Source organism: Nothoprocta perdicaria, unplaced genomic scaffold (assembly GCF_003342845.1).
Source record: "Nothoprocta perdicaria isolate Ctin4 unplaced genomic scaffold, notPer1 scaffold_258, whole genome shotgun sequence".
Lineage (NCBI taxonomy): Eukaryota > Metazoa > Chordata > Aves > Tinamiformes > Tinamidae > Nothoprocta > Nothoprocta perdicaria.
Genome location: NW_020455486.1, coordinates 677,291 through 689,822, shown reverse-complemented (window position 1 = coordinate 689,822; position 12,532 = coordinate 677,291). Strand labels below are relative to the sequence as shown.

At 39.6% G+C, this 12,532-nt stretch overlaps 1 protein-coding gene across 1 annotated transcript; it reads left to right on the top strand.

Moving 5' to 3' along the window:
• The first annotated feature begins 2,991 nt into the window (after positions 1–2,991).
• On the top strand, positions 2,992–4,214 carry MC2R (melanocortin 2 receptor). The gene has a single exon (XM_026040453.1). It carries the CDS (start codon positions 3,134–3,136, stop codon positions 4,091–4,093), a length of 960 nt encoding a protein of 319 aa, XP_025896238.1. The 5' UTR covers positions 2,992–3,133; the 3' UTR covers positions 4,094–4,214.
• Positions 4,215–12,532: the final 8,318 nt, after the last annotated feature.

Genomic DNA, 12,532 nt, shown 5'->3' with positions numbered 1-12,532 from the left:
TGAGGCCTTCTCAGCATAATCACAAACTGAAGTCCTGGGACTCACTTTTAGCTGTGCACTATGCGGCAGTCGAAATGGGGCTGGAGTGCCTGGAGAGCCAAACCATAATCAGAGGGAATGGGTACAGTCAAGAAGTACTCACAGTTGTAGTTCTTYCTTAACTTTGTACAATACTGTCAGTATATTTCCAGATAGTACTTTCCTCTTCCCTAGTTCCTGCTTCTTATTGCTTTAGATTAGTTTAAAATCATATATTGCTGATAATATGATAGCATTTTTATCAACTCCATTATTATCACCATCCTATTACTCATTTTCCAATGTTTTCTTCTGAATGAGAGTGGGTTGAGTTTTTTATTGTTTTTGCAATATTGATAGCTAAATTACTTAAAGAGTATTTAAAAGACTTCAAGAGTCTTTTTTGTCATTCAGGCTTTTGTTCTTATCGTTGTTGACTGGTTGGTTAGTTGGTTGGGTTAGCAAGAGAGGTCTTGGTTAAAAAGGTTAAGAAGACCTCTCTTGCTATAGTCAGGCAAATTTGTTTAGACTGTAAACAACCTCCAGAAAGGTGAAAAGAAAATATTTCAGCCACTACCAGAAAAAAAGATCACAGCATAAGGTACCTTTTTATTATTAAATCTCATATCCTGTTTTTAACAATAATGACATATAAGCACTAGCTGTGGAATGCTGATTTTGCATACAGATACTTGCAAAGACAAATGTGAGTTCTTTCAGGTTTTGGTGGAAATATATTACTATCTATGGGAATTCTTTACCTGGACAATATAATAAGAAAACAAACTGGCAAGGTACTGACAGTGGAAAGGAAGTTTATTACATCCAGGTTGTCTATGGCAGTGCAACAGAGATAACACAACATACTTTGGTTTTGCATGACAATTCTTTATAGCTTGATGCGGAAAGACCTTGGCTCTTATTTCAATAGTCAGTGGAAATACGCATCCAAACACACAGGTATTTCTGAGACTTCCTTTCTGCTACCTTTTAGGATGCATTGAGGTTACTGATACGTGGATACTGAGGATACTGATCCATGGAGGAGAAGAAGGCGCTCAGGAGTAGCCAGCATGGATTCACCAAGGGGAAATCCTGCTTGACTAACCTGATCGCCTTCTGTGAAGGAGTGACTGGATGGATAGATGAGGGTAGAACGGTGGATGTCATTTATCTGGACTTAAGCAAAGCTTTTGACAGCGTCCCTCACAACATTCTCCTGAGCAAGCTCCGGARGTGTGGGATAGATGAGTGGACACTGAGGTGGATTAGGAATTGACTGAATGCTAGGGCTCAGGGTGGTGATCAGTGCTGCAGAGGTCGGATGGGGGCCTGTGGTTAGCGGTGTCCCACAGGGGTCAGTCTTCAGTCCGGTCTGTTCAACGTATTCATTAACGACCTGGATGAAGGGATGKAGTGCTCCCTCAGCAAGTTTGCTGACGATACCAAACTGGGAGGAGTAGCTGATAGCCCTGAGGGCTGCGCTGCCATCCAGAGGGAYCTGGACAGACTGGAGGACTGGGCGGTTAGAAACCTCATGAAGTTCAACAAGGGAAAGTGCCGGGTCCTGCACTTGGGGAGGAATAATCCCACACACCCATACAGGCTAGGGACTGACATTCTGGAGAGCAGCTCTGCAGAGAGGGACCTGGGCATCATGATGGATGGCAAGTTGACATGAAGCAGCAGTGTGCCCTCGAGGCTAAGAAGGCCAATGGGATCCTGGGGTGCATTAAGAAGAGCTTCTCCAGCAGGTCGAGGGAGGTGATCGTCCCCCTCTAAACAGCCCTGGTGAGGCCACATCTGGAGTACTGTGTCTAGTTCTGGGCTCCCAAGTACAAGAGGGATAATTATATTCAAGCAGCATTTCAGCTGTGCCCGTTTTCAATAACTCTCCCCTTAGAGAGGGATTTGTTTGTATACAGAAGTAAACTTTTAAGTTTTCTCTTTGAAAACTAAGTTTCACTATAAAAAAATGTATAAAGGAATCTCAATACTTAAAGGCATGACAATGTTAAACAATTAGAGCTGTTTGAAACTTAAAACAGGTAAAAAATCAATTCTTAAAAAAATCAGTGTTTCAGTTTGAAAAGTTTCAAATARCTTCTGTGCTTGTATTTCACAAATGGAGATATAACAATGAACAGAAAATGTAGGTGCTACTGTCTATGGATAATATCCAAGATAAATTAACATTACATTCCTTTATACATTAATGAATAACTTTAAAAGCCTAATCCTTAGGAATGATTCCTATGTGTTTTAATGGAATTCAAATCAAGAGTACTGTGGAGAAAGGAAAGATCATCTTGATGCTGAAGTAGARTGTTTAGTCTTTTAGACAGTTGTAAAACACAGCCAAGAATAAGTTTTCTTTTGAATGATAAGCTGCATTAGAAGTATGTTCATCAAATCAAATAAAATTTCAATATGCATTTTTTCAGTAGAGACACTTTTTCAGTAATATCTTACTTGCCTCTGAAAACATCAGTATTTACTAATGTTCACATTTAAATTAAGGGCATTTCATTTCACTGTCATCTGTGTGATAGTAAATACACTCCTACTTCCCTTGGCATTGGTGTCATTTATGTTTAATAATACAGCAAATCATGTGATAAATGCCCAACTTAAAGAAAACAGCTGGATCAGTAAAGACTGACAGATTCTCAACTTCTCTGAGATAAGTCCCAGTAAATATGGGATGTTCATTGGTTAAATAGAACTTCATGCATGTTTTTTTAAACTTCTTGGAATCTGAAGAGCGATTTGCCTTTTCTTTTCCTCTGAGGCTCTGTGAAGCTTAGAGGAACTCTTACTTTGTCCAAACAAATTTTGCCTCTCTCCTCTCTCTAGTGATCATATATGTTCCTTCTGTTCCAATCAATGCTATTTTAAATGTCTATTTTTGACACATTTTTKGGGGAATTTTCATTCTTATATTTACATTTCTATGTGTTTAATTACAGGAGAAATCCAAAACTTTTCAGTTAACCCTTAGGATTACCCCAGATTAAGAGGGCTTCATCAAAGAAGGATGATCTGACTGATAGGAGAACTTCAGAATAAAAACAAGCCTGAGAAACAATCCAGAATCTTCCTGTGAGTACAAGAAATGAGCACTGAGAGGCCTYTCAACATAATCAAACAACTAGGGCAGACAAGCATTCCTGCCCTGGAAAATATAAGTGATTTCTCCTTAAATATTACTGACTGCACCCAGGTTGTGGTACCAGAAGAAGTTTTTTTCACAGTTGCTGCTGTCGGCATATTGGAAAACCTGCTTGTCCTTATTGCTGTCATCAGGAATAAGAATCTGCATTTGCCTATGTACTTTTTTATTTGTAGTTTAGCCATTTCAGACATGTTAGGCAGCTTGTACAAAACTCTGGAGAACATCTTTATTATCTTGTGTAAAATGGGGTACCTGACGCGTCGCGGGGACTTCGAGAAAAAGCTGGACGATGCCATGGATTCCATGTTCATTTTGTCTTTACTGGGGTCAATCTTCAGCTTGTTAGCTATCGCAGCAGACAGATACATCACCATCTTCTATGCTTTACGGTACCATAACATCATGACACTGAGAAGAGCCTTGGTCATCTTGGCAATCATCTGGACATTTTGCGCTGGCAGTAGTATTGCCATCTCTCTCTTCTCCTATGAGGTAGCTACAGTCATTCCCTTCACCATTCTGTTCCCTTTAATGATGTTTTTCATACTGTGCCTCTACGTCCATATGTTTCTCCTGGCTCGATCTCATGCTAAGAAGATTGCTACATTGCCCACCAGTGCAGTACATCAGAGAACTAACATGAAAGGAGCCATTACACTGACTATTTTCCTTGGAGTTTTCCTTTGCTGTTGGGCCCCCTTTGTTCTTCACATTCTTCTAGCAAGGTTTTGCCCACATAATCCATACTGTGCCTGCTACATGTCCATTTTCCACGTGAATGGGACACTCATAATGTGCAATGCAATCATTGACCCCATGATTTATGCATTCCGAAGCCCAGAATTACGGAGTACATTTAAGAAGATGTTCTGTTGTACCAGGTCAAACTGGAACTGGTAAACACTTAAGAAAAAATGAATCTTACAGAAGGATGCTTATGGAGTGCTCTTTAGCACCAATTTGCAGAGCTGAAAATGCTAGTAATTCTATCCAAAATAATGCTGTTTTTGTGGGTAAATGCCAGTGATTTCCAGAGAGATACCAAAGAATACATAAAACTAGGTATGTCCACATATCTTTGCCAACCAGACTTCCAGACATATTGCAGAAGTTCATTCTACTGTTAAGTTCAATGTAACAGTCCAAAAATAGTGGCAACTTAACTGTCTTGCATCATTTCAGAAAAACTCAAGCGTAAACCTTCTGCAGAAAGTATTGCATTACACATTAAAGAGTTTATGCCAATACATTTTGTAACAGCAGTTCCAATTTATGGTGAATACTGCTGTAAGAATCTGTTACTTAAATCATAATGAAATTAATTCTTGTTTCTAAACTGCAAATTTACAATAAATCTATGAGAAAGCAGTAAATACAGATATGTATTTGGACTATGCTGACAGAGTAATGTCATTATTTTGTTCTTTTACATCTAGTCCCCTTGAAATTAGGCAATTAGTGCAAGCCAAACTTTGAATATAAAATTATGCAATTAGTGTGCTCTAAGTAACAAAAATAGCATTTGCARCATAAGTCCAAAAGAAAAAGATATTTTTATTTAAAGACTGTTTTTAGTGACTGAAAACAAGTCTTTCTGATATGAATTCATGCAGATAGCAAAGACAGGTTCTGAAGTTTAAAAGGCAAAGGAAGGCAACTTCAGAAAAGTCAGGGACCTGGAAAAGGAATCAGCTAGCCCAAATACTGTAAGACAGTTCATAATTCTTAGGATGCTACTGGAAAAATTTTGAATTGCCTCTGCCAAAATAATACAAAATTCACAAACACTTAAAGAATGTTTTTCACAGAAAAAAAAAAAATCCCAAAATAATCCCAACGAGAAAGGTAAGAAAATAAAGGGCTTCTGACAGCCTTCTGAGCCAGTCCAGATCAGATGAAGAATTAACCTCACACAAATTGAAGGGACTTACTCTGCTGGGTCAGAAAGAGGATATTCAGTGAGAAAGCTATAAGCATGGCTAGGACAAGAGGGAGAGGAAAAGATAAAACCTTTCAGAATTCATAGCTAAATAGAAGAACTTACTTTGATGGTACACACACACACACAAAAGAATCGGGATATATGGAACAGGGRCATGAAATATCCACCAAAAGTACCTTTCCTCTAAACTTTATTTTCCATCTCCTTCCCTAAATGTTGGTATACATAAAAGAAGTGGTGTCCACTACACTAGAAGTTATGGCACCTTGTRAGAAAGGCCGCTGTGACTCTTTGTAGGCAGAATCTCCACATTCAGACTGAGCTCTCCAAAAATATTTTTTATTTAATAGTGTACAATAAGAAGCTAACTGCATTCTTTCTGAGCATGGAGAAGCAATTCTTAAGGAAAAGACACATTCAGCACTGGAAAGATAAACATTTGCAATAGACTCATGCCAAATTTCAAGCTTCATTAGAAAATATACTATTGAGGTCTTGTGTAAAGTCTGCATTTCCCACAGGGTCCTTAAACAGATGAGTCAGAAGCAGACCATCTTGACAGTTGCACACACCAGCATTAGGAGACCCCTGAACCTCTCACCACTCTCATCATCATCATGATCAGGGAGCACTATTGCCCACAACAGCCCAGATCTCTCCCCTACCATGATGGCCTGTCTGGACAGTGAACCAGAGTTATGCCAGAKCTTGCCCCAGGAAAAGGAGGAGTCCCAAAGCCCAGCATGTGCTAGTGTTTGGGATGCCTTCCTGAGAAACTAGAGGTCAAGTTTCCCAGCCTCTTTCACCCAGCTTGGCTAACTTTGTGAAGGATCACTTGGCTTGCGGAAACACTTGAAGTCAGGACTGGGAAAGGGACAAGCAGGTGAGTTGAGCTTGCGGCAGAGCCTGACCCTTAGGCCATGTAGAATGGAGAGCAAGTCAGGATGAGACATTGGCCCTCACCATGACCAACTACCTCACAAGAAAAGGCTTTCTTTCCACCCCGCTGCCTCTCTCAACAGCTTCCCCAACAGGCCCTGGCAGAGATAGGCAAGAACCTCTGACCACAGGCCCAGGCCCACTCCAGAAGCCCTTGGTAAATCTGTGCGGATCCAGACAAATTTGCAAGCATCTAGGCTTGCCTCTTTACTTCTGTCCCAGCCTCACACTCTTCCTGAGAACCTAGGGCCACCAAACCAGGTACAAAATCATCCATTGCATAAGCAACACTAGCCCCACAACAAGCATGACTGCTGTTTGCAGTCTATCTGGTCTAACTCATGCAAACACACAAATCTAATTCCCATACATCTGTTCAAGGGGTTTTGTCTTCAAACTGATTGCAGAAAAATTTATGGCTGTTACTGTTAGACTCTGTCTCTAGTACTCCAACATCTAGTAACATGAGGAAAAATGCCATTACGTAAAGGGATTAAAGATGAAATACAGAGAAAGCAGGTTTTAAATTATAAAAACCTGTCTTGTATTGCTCATTTTAGGTATGTTGAAGAAAACTGAACTTACCACAATCCATTTGTAAATGCATAAGAAAGGCAGATTCTGTGCATTAACAGAGCTYCTGAAACTTGTGGCAGGATATTAGATCTCTAACTGAGCTTAGGAGTTGTGTAAAATGGTAAATAAGCAAATACAATTCAAAAGACACCATCTTTTTTTTTTTCTTCTTTTTTTCTAGTTCTCTTGGAATGGAGAATCCATATACTAATTTTTCATGTGCCTGTGTTGCTCTTTGAACAGAGTTCTTGTGAAGCCTTCCTTATCTAGTACTGAAGCTGCTCTTGAAACTCTCTCTGCTCAGATATATTAAGATATAGTTTCACATTGAATGCTCGTCTTAGATTTTGTGACTTTCTTTCATCTTCCAAGGCTTAATTTACAAGTGTTCAGGAGTCAGAACTGTACCTTAGCTTTGGGAGAACTAAGTGCATCTTGGATCCTACCAGAAAAAAGCCTGGAAGGAACCAACTGTTTCCCGGAAAATCCAGCCCCATGAAGTCCCAGCACTACAAATGTTTTATTCAGAATGGCACACAGAATTTCTTTAAGTGACTGTGGCAACACGACGTCTTCCAGACTGTTATTACAAAGCCATAGAAGAAAAGGTCCCCTCTGTTCCTGTTTTTTCTCTTGAACTGAACTTCACGTTTAGGAACAAACTGAACAAATCTAATAAAGGCACTAAGGGGAATTAATTCCATTGTTAATTCCATTGAAAGAGTTGGCATGCCAGTGAAGGACAGACCTGCACAGCAGTTTAATTTTGTTCGCAAAATAGCAAGACAAATAAGCCTTGTTTACATGAATCATGACCCTGGACAAGATTCAAAAAAGTAGGTATCACAGTCTTCTATTAGCTGAAGAAAGCATTTAGCTCTTCAATCAATATTGAAGTAAGAGGAAAAGAAACTTAACTTGAAGTGCTGAGCACCATCAAAGGTTATCTGTTTATGCAAGCATTCATACCCAAACACTTGACAACTAGGGTACTTTTTTAGATTAAAAGTAGTAGATCAAGAGCCAAAAGTTAGTCTTTTCTTTTTAGAGTCATGAGCAAAATGTTTCATATATAGCTAACATTTAAGGCAAAATAAAACAGCAAAAGGATCTTAAAATACCTATTTATCATGAAAGTTCATACTGCTTGTAATACCACTAAAGTAATATGTTCACATATATTCACAAATATTATTTTCACAACTTTATTCATCTGCTAAAAGCTTCGAGGCTTGGAAATGACTATTTCAGTATATGCATCTATATTTCAAGTCAATTCAAAAGAATTTAAATCGCAGTTGAACTAAACTCTCCAAATGATACATATATTCAGGCAGAATCTATTCCCCAACTAGATGCATGTTTTATTCTTTAATTCTTTCAATGTAATTGCAGCAGGTAGAGATGCATCCATGTAGATATGATGTGTTCATCATTCAATAGCTCTTTGATAGAGCTTCACTTGAAATGTCACTTTTATAGAAGACACAGTGCCGTAGTGAGTTTCTGATTCGAAGAGGGCAAGCTGTAGCATAATTCTAGAGAATTTATTAGCACTATTTAAGGAAACTTTTCACATGCACTTGAAAGTACTTTTCTTATGTCTGCAAATCCACTCAAATTACAATTATAACAAAAAATCATATTTTTGAACTGTCAAAAATATTMTAATGAACTGCAGCTAGCTTTTAAGTAATTCTAGCTAAATCAGCCAGAGGACAAATGCCTATTAGGTAAATAAGATTATTTATTATGTTCAACTGAAATATTTCTTTTTGCAGAAAGACCATAAGATATTTTGTTGAACAGTATCCCATTACTTCAGAGGCACCTTTACAATGTCATTTATTATGACTTCAGTCCTCAAAGCATTATGTCTAAACTTTGTGTGAACTATACTAAACGTAGAGCTCAATAKGAGGTATCTGCTCTCTGAAGGAGCTCCTTCAGGTCCCTGCCCCGTGATGCTGCAGTGCTGCCAACTCTGGCCCCTGTTCCCCTGTCCATGGCCCTGTCACAACCCCCATSACCAACCCAACATGCAGGTAGCCACCTGGGCCTCAGCCCAGCTCTGGCTCCATGTTACCTTTCCTTCACTGATTTCCTATTAAGCTTTGTGAGATTCAGAATGTCGTAAGAGACACTTTCCCAGAGCACCAAAATGTGTGTGACCCTTTGCAGTAGGTAGTAAGAGTACTCATTTCAGAATAAAACCAAGCAGCTCGATACAGTCTCTAAAACCCTCCAGTAACTATACCTGCAGGGTCTTTAAAATACACTGCAAAAGTTATTCTTCTTGATTGCTGCTTCTTGACCTGGAGCATTCTGTACTTTTAAATATGATCTCAATACCAGATGGCATTAAAAGTCCAAGGTAGGAGTCTTCATGCTCAAAACTACTTTCCCCATTCTAGAGACTACTGCAGCTGCCCCCTTTCAAGCCACCGTGGTATTATTCATCGTGCTAAATATGTGTTTGCATTTTAACTTCGGTTTTGAAGAAAGATCACAATCCCTAATCTGATCTAAAGGTTGCTCCACAAGTGTGCCTTTTCAGGATTATAGTAGTCTATTTCCACTATTTCAAAAGAGCAATACCAAGATAAAATTAGATTGCTCTGAATCAACCCCAGAGTCAAAGTCTGGAAGTAGAAATGCCATTTTAGTTCATAATTCATTAAAACAAGAACTGAATGTATAAAACAGTAAGCATGAGAAATACAGCAGACAAGAATAAAAGTGACACAGCCTGGGGTAAGGAGTTGAAAAAAGCAATAAAACTGCTTTTGGACCATTGCTTTAACCACTATCTTTGGTTTTCGTTTACTTGAGAAATGAAACCACAGTCCAGCGATTTGTATAATCACATTGTCTGGTCCAACAAATCTCTTAACTGTCTTGCCAGTCTGTGCAAGGAAGGAAAAGAAAGAAAGGGGAATAATTTACTTCAGCCTGGCACTGAGCAGTTTATGCTGGGGACAAGCTGAGAGGAACTGAGGCTTCAGATCTCTCATCTGTGCTTAGCTTCCTCTCAGATCACAACCAAGTCTTTGAAATGGTGAGGCGGGGGGTGGTTGGAATTTGGATAAAAAGCAGATCCTGGCTCTCAAATGAGAAGGCAGATGAAAGAAGCACAACCTTGCCAGTGAGAGTTGGCTAGTTAATAGGGGGTTGAGATTGGCAGTGTTTGCTATTAGAGAAGCCAGCACTGGAGGTTGTTAGAAGTCTGAGAGCAGGTCCAGAGAAAACTCCAGTACAAAGCCCTGAGGAATAACCCTTTTTAAAAATAATAGTTTTAATAGAATTATATCCATTGATCAAACTTTTTCTACATATGGAGGTCCTGACTGAAGCCATTATCTGGAGACTCAGGAGTATCAGAGGCATGAGAAAGCTCATAGGACAGAGAGGTCCTGGGTTCCTGTGTTAAGACATATTGCTAGGTTGGGCCAGGAAAGAACAGTGTGTTGTTGAGACCTTGGGAAAATCAAACAGTTTCTAGGACTGAGTAGGACAGCATGATAGTAATCAGTAAAGAGAAAAGAAGAGATGGAGAAGACGCACTCATCTTACAGTGCTAGAAYTGAGAGAAATGCTAAGATCTGAGAGGCATGAATCATTCACCCTTAAGGTTGAAAGAGACATCTAGAGGTCATCTGGTCCAACACCCCTGCACAGGCAGGGTTACCTAGAGCTTGTCACACAGGATTGCATCCAAGCACGTTTTAAAGATTTCCAAGGARACTCCACAATGTCTCTTGGCAGCCTGTTCCAGCGCTCTGTCACCCTCACTGTTAAGAAATTTTTTCCCAAGTTACTGTGGAAGTTTTGTTGCTTCAGTTTGTGGTCGTTTCCTCTAGTTTTATCAGTGGTCACCACTGAAAAGAGATTGGCCCCATCCTCCTCACTCCATCCCTGGAGGTATTTATAGACACTTGTCAGATCCCCACTCAGCCTAGGATCCCATTGGCCTTCTTGACCGCAAGGGCACGCTGCTGCCCAGGTCCCTCTCTGCAGAACTGCTCCCAGAATGTCAGTCCCCAGCCTTTACTAGTGTGTGGGGTTATTCCTCCCCRAGTGCAGGACCCTGCACTTGCCCTTGTTGAACTTCATGAGATTTCTCACCGCCCAGTTGTCCAGTCTGTCCAGGTCCCTCTGGATGGCAGCACAACCCTCAGGGCTATCAGCTTCTCTTTCTAGTTTGGTATTGTCAGCCAACTTGCTGAGGGAGCACTCCATCCCTTCATCCAGGCCGTTAATGAATAAATTTAACAGGACCGGACTGAAGCCTGACCTCTGTGGGACACCGCTAACTACAGGCCTTCAACTGGACTCAATGCCATTGATCACTACCCTCTGAGTTCTGCCATGCAGCCAATTCTCAGCCAATTCTGTGATGCAAGCAGGGATGAAATTTTTGCTTAATGGCTCTATGTGAAGTTATTTTTCTTTCCTTTTTCACACCTTTCAACAACGTTCAGTTGCTTCTTGTCACCATATAATTGTCTACCCTGATCTTCTTATCTTATTGCCTGGTAATGTGACATGTCTGGGGTTGAATCATGTTAAAATCAAAGTATGGTGCTTCTGATATTTCCAAAATTACCTGATAACATACTATAGTCATTTGAAATTTGGATGCTGAAATCTTGACATATACTTTATGAATTGTATCTGCAAAGTACTTTTTATCTCTTCCTATCTTACACTATAATTTTCTCAGTTCATTTTGTTCCCAGCACAATCACAATGGTAAATTGAACTTATGGTTAAAAATACCTATCTTAATACCAGTGCTAACATTCAATAGTTTATTCAAATATTTGCCTTCTTATATTTGTAGCAAAAAAGAAATGTGAATAAAAGACAATACTGCAAAAAATGATTCTAGGGCTAAACGTATTAAAGAAATTAGGTGGAATTTAGTGCCTAAAACAGGAGGACTTGTAGCTGCTTCTGCTTTCTTTGAAAGAGACTGTCTACAAACTCAGAGACAAAAGCAACCCATAGGAAATGGGACACAAAGATTTACATTCTAGCTACATGGAAGGAATTCAAAAACACATCTGCAGCCTTTCCAAAAAAATTCCAGACCACAGAATCTTACGCAGGTAGAAAGAAAAACTGATTGCTGTGGCTTAAATGTTTTTGGTATTGAAACTGTGCAGTGAAGAAACCAGCATTCTCTGGAGTGAGGTTAGACCCACTCACAACATGGTCTGTGCGAAAAAAACTCGACCTCAGTAGAATCAGCCTGGCTGTGCAAAGTGTGGAGCATAAACCATTCAGAGTTCACACCTTCAAGCTCACCTGCAAAGCAAATCTGTGAGAAGTGTAAGCAATCCTGCTTCCTCTTGCTTGCAAGTAAGATGAGGTTTAGAACAAGTAACAAAGTTACATTTTTGTAAGAAGCCCTTCTATATTATAATAAGCCTCTGGTGGAGAATTTCTACCCTTGAAAAGTCAGATATATTTAACTTTACTAAATGATTTCGTCTTGCCTGCAGTCAATTCTCTGAAAGTCCAKACTCTCAGTTTAAGGGCTTTGGAAAATGTTTTCTTGAAATGAGAGGGAAAACAAAACATCTTCTGAATTAAGACAGTCTGCTTTCCCAGCCCTTCTGGCTATGTTGATGACAAGGCTTCCCCTGACAAGGAATATGCCTTACTGCTTGACAGCACTGTGAAACAAATGGCTAGGACAAGAGGCAGAAACAGTATTTGGAGGTTCAAAAGTCCATCTGTACTGCTAATGCTAATGAAACTTTCATATCAATATTTTTGTGTCGCACATGATGCTACATGGAAATGCAGCTGTTGCTTTTACATCTCTTTAATACCTCTCTCGCTAAGACGAGACATACTTTTTTGTCCTGATAAAA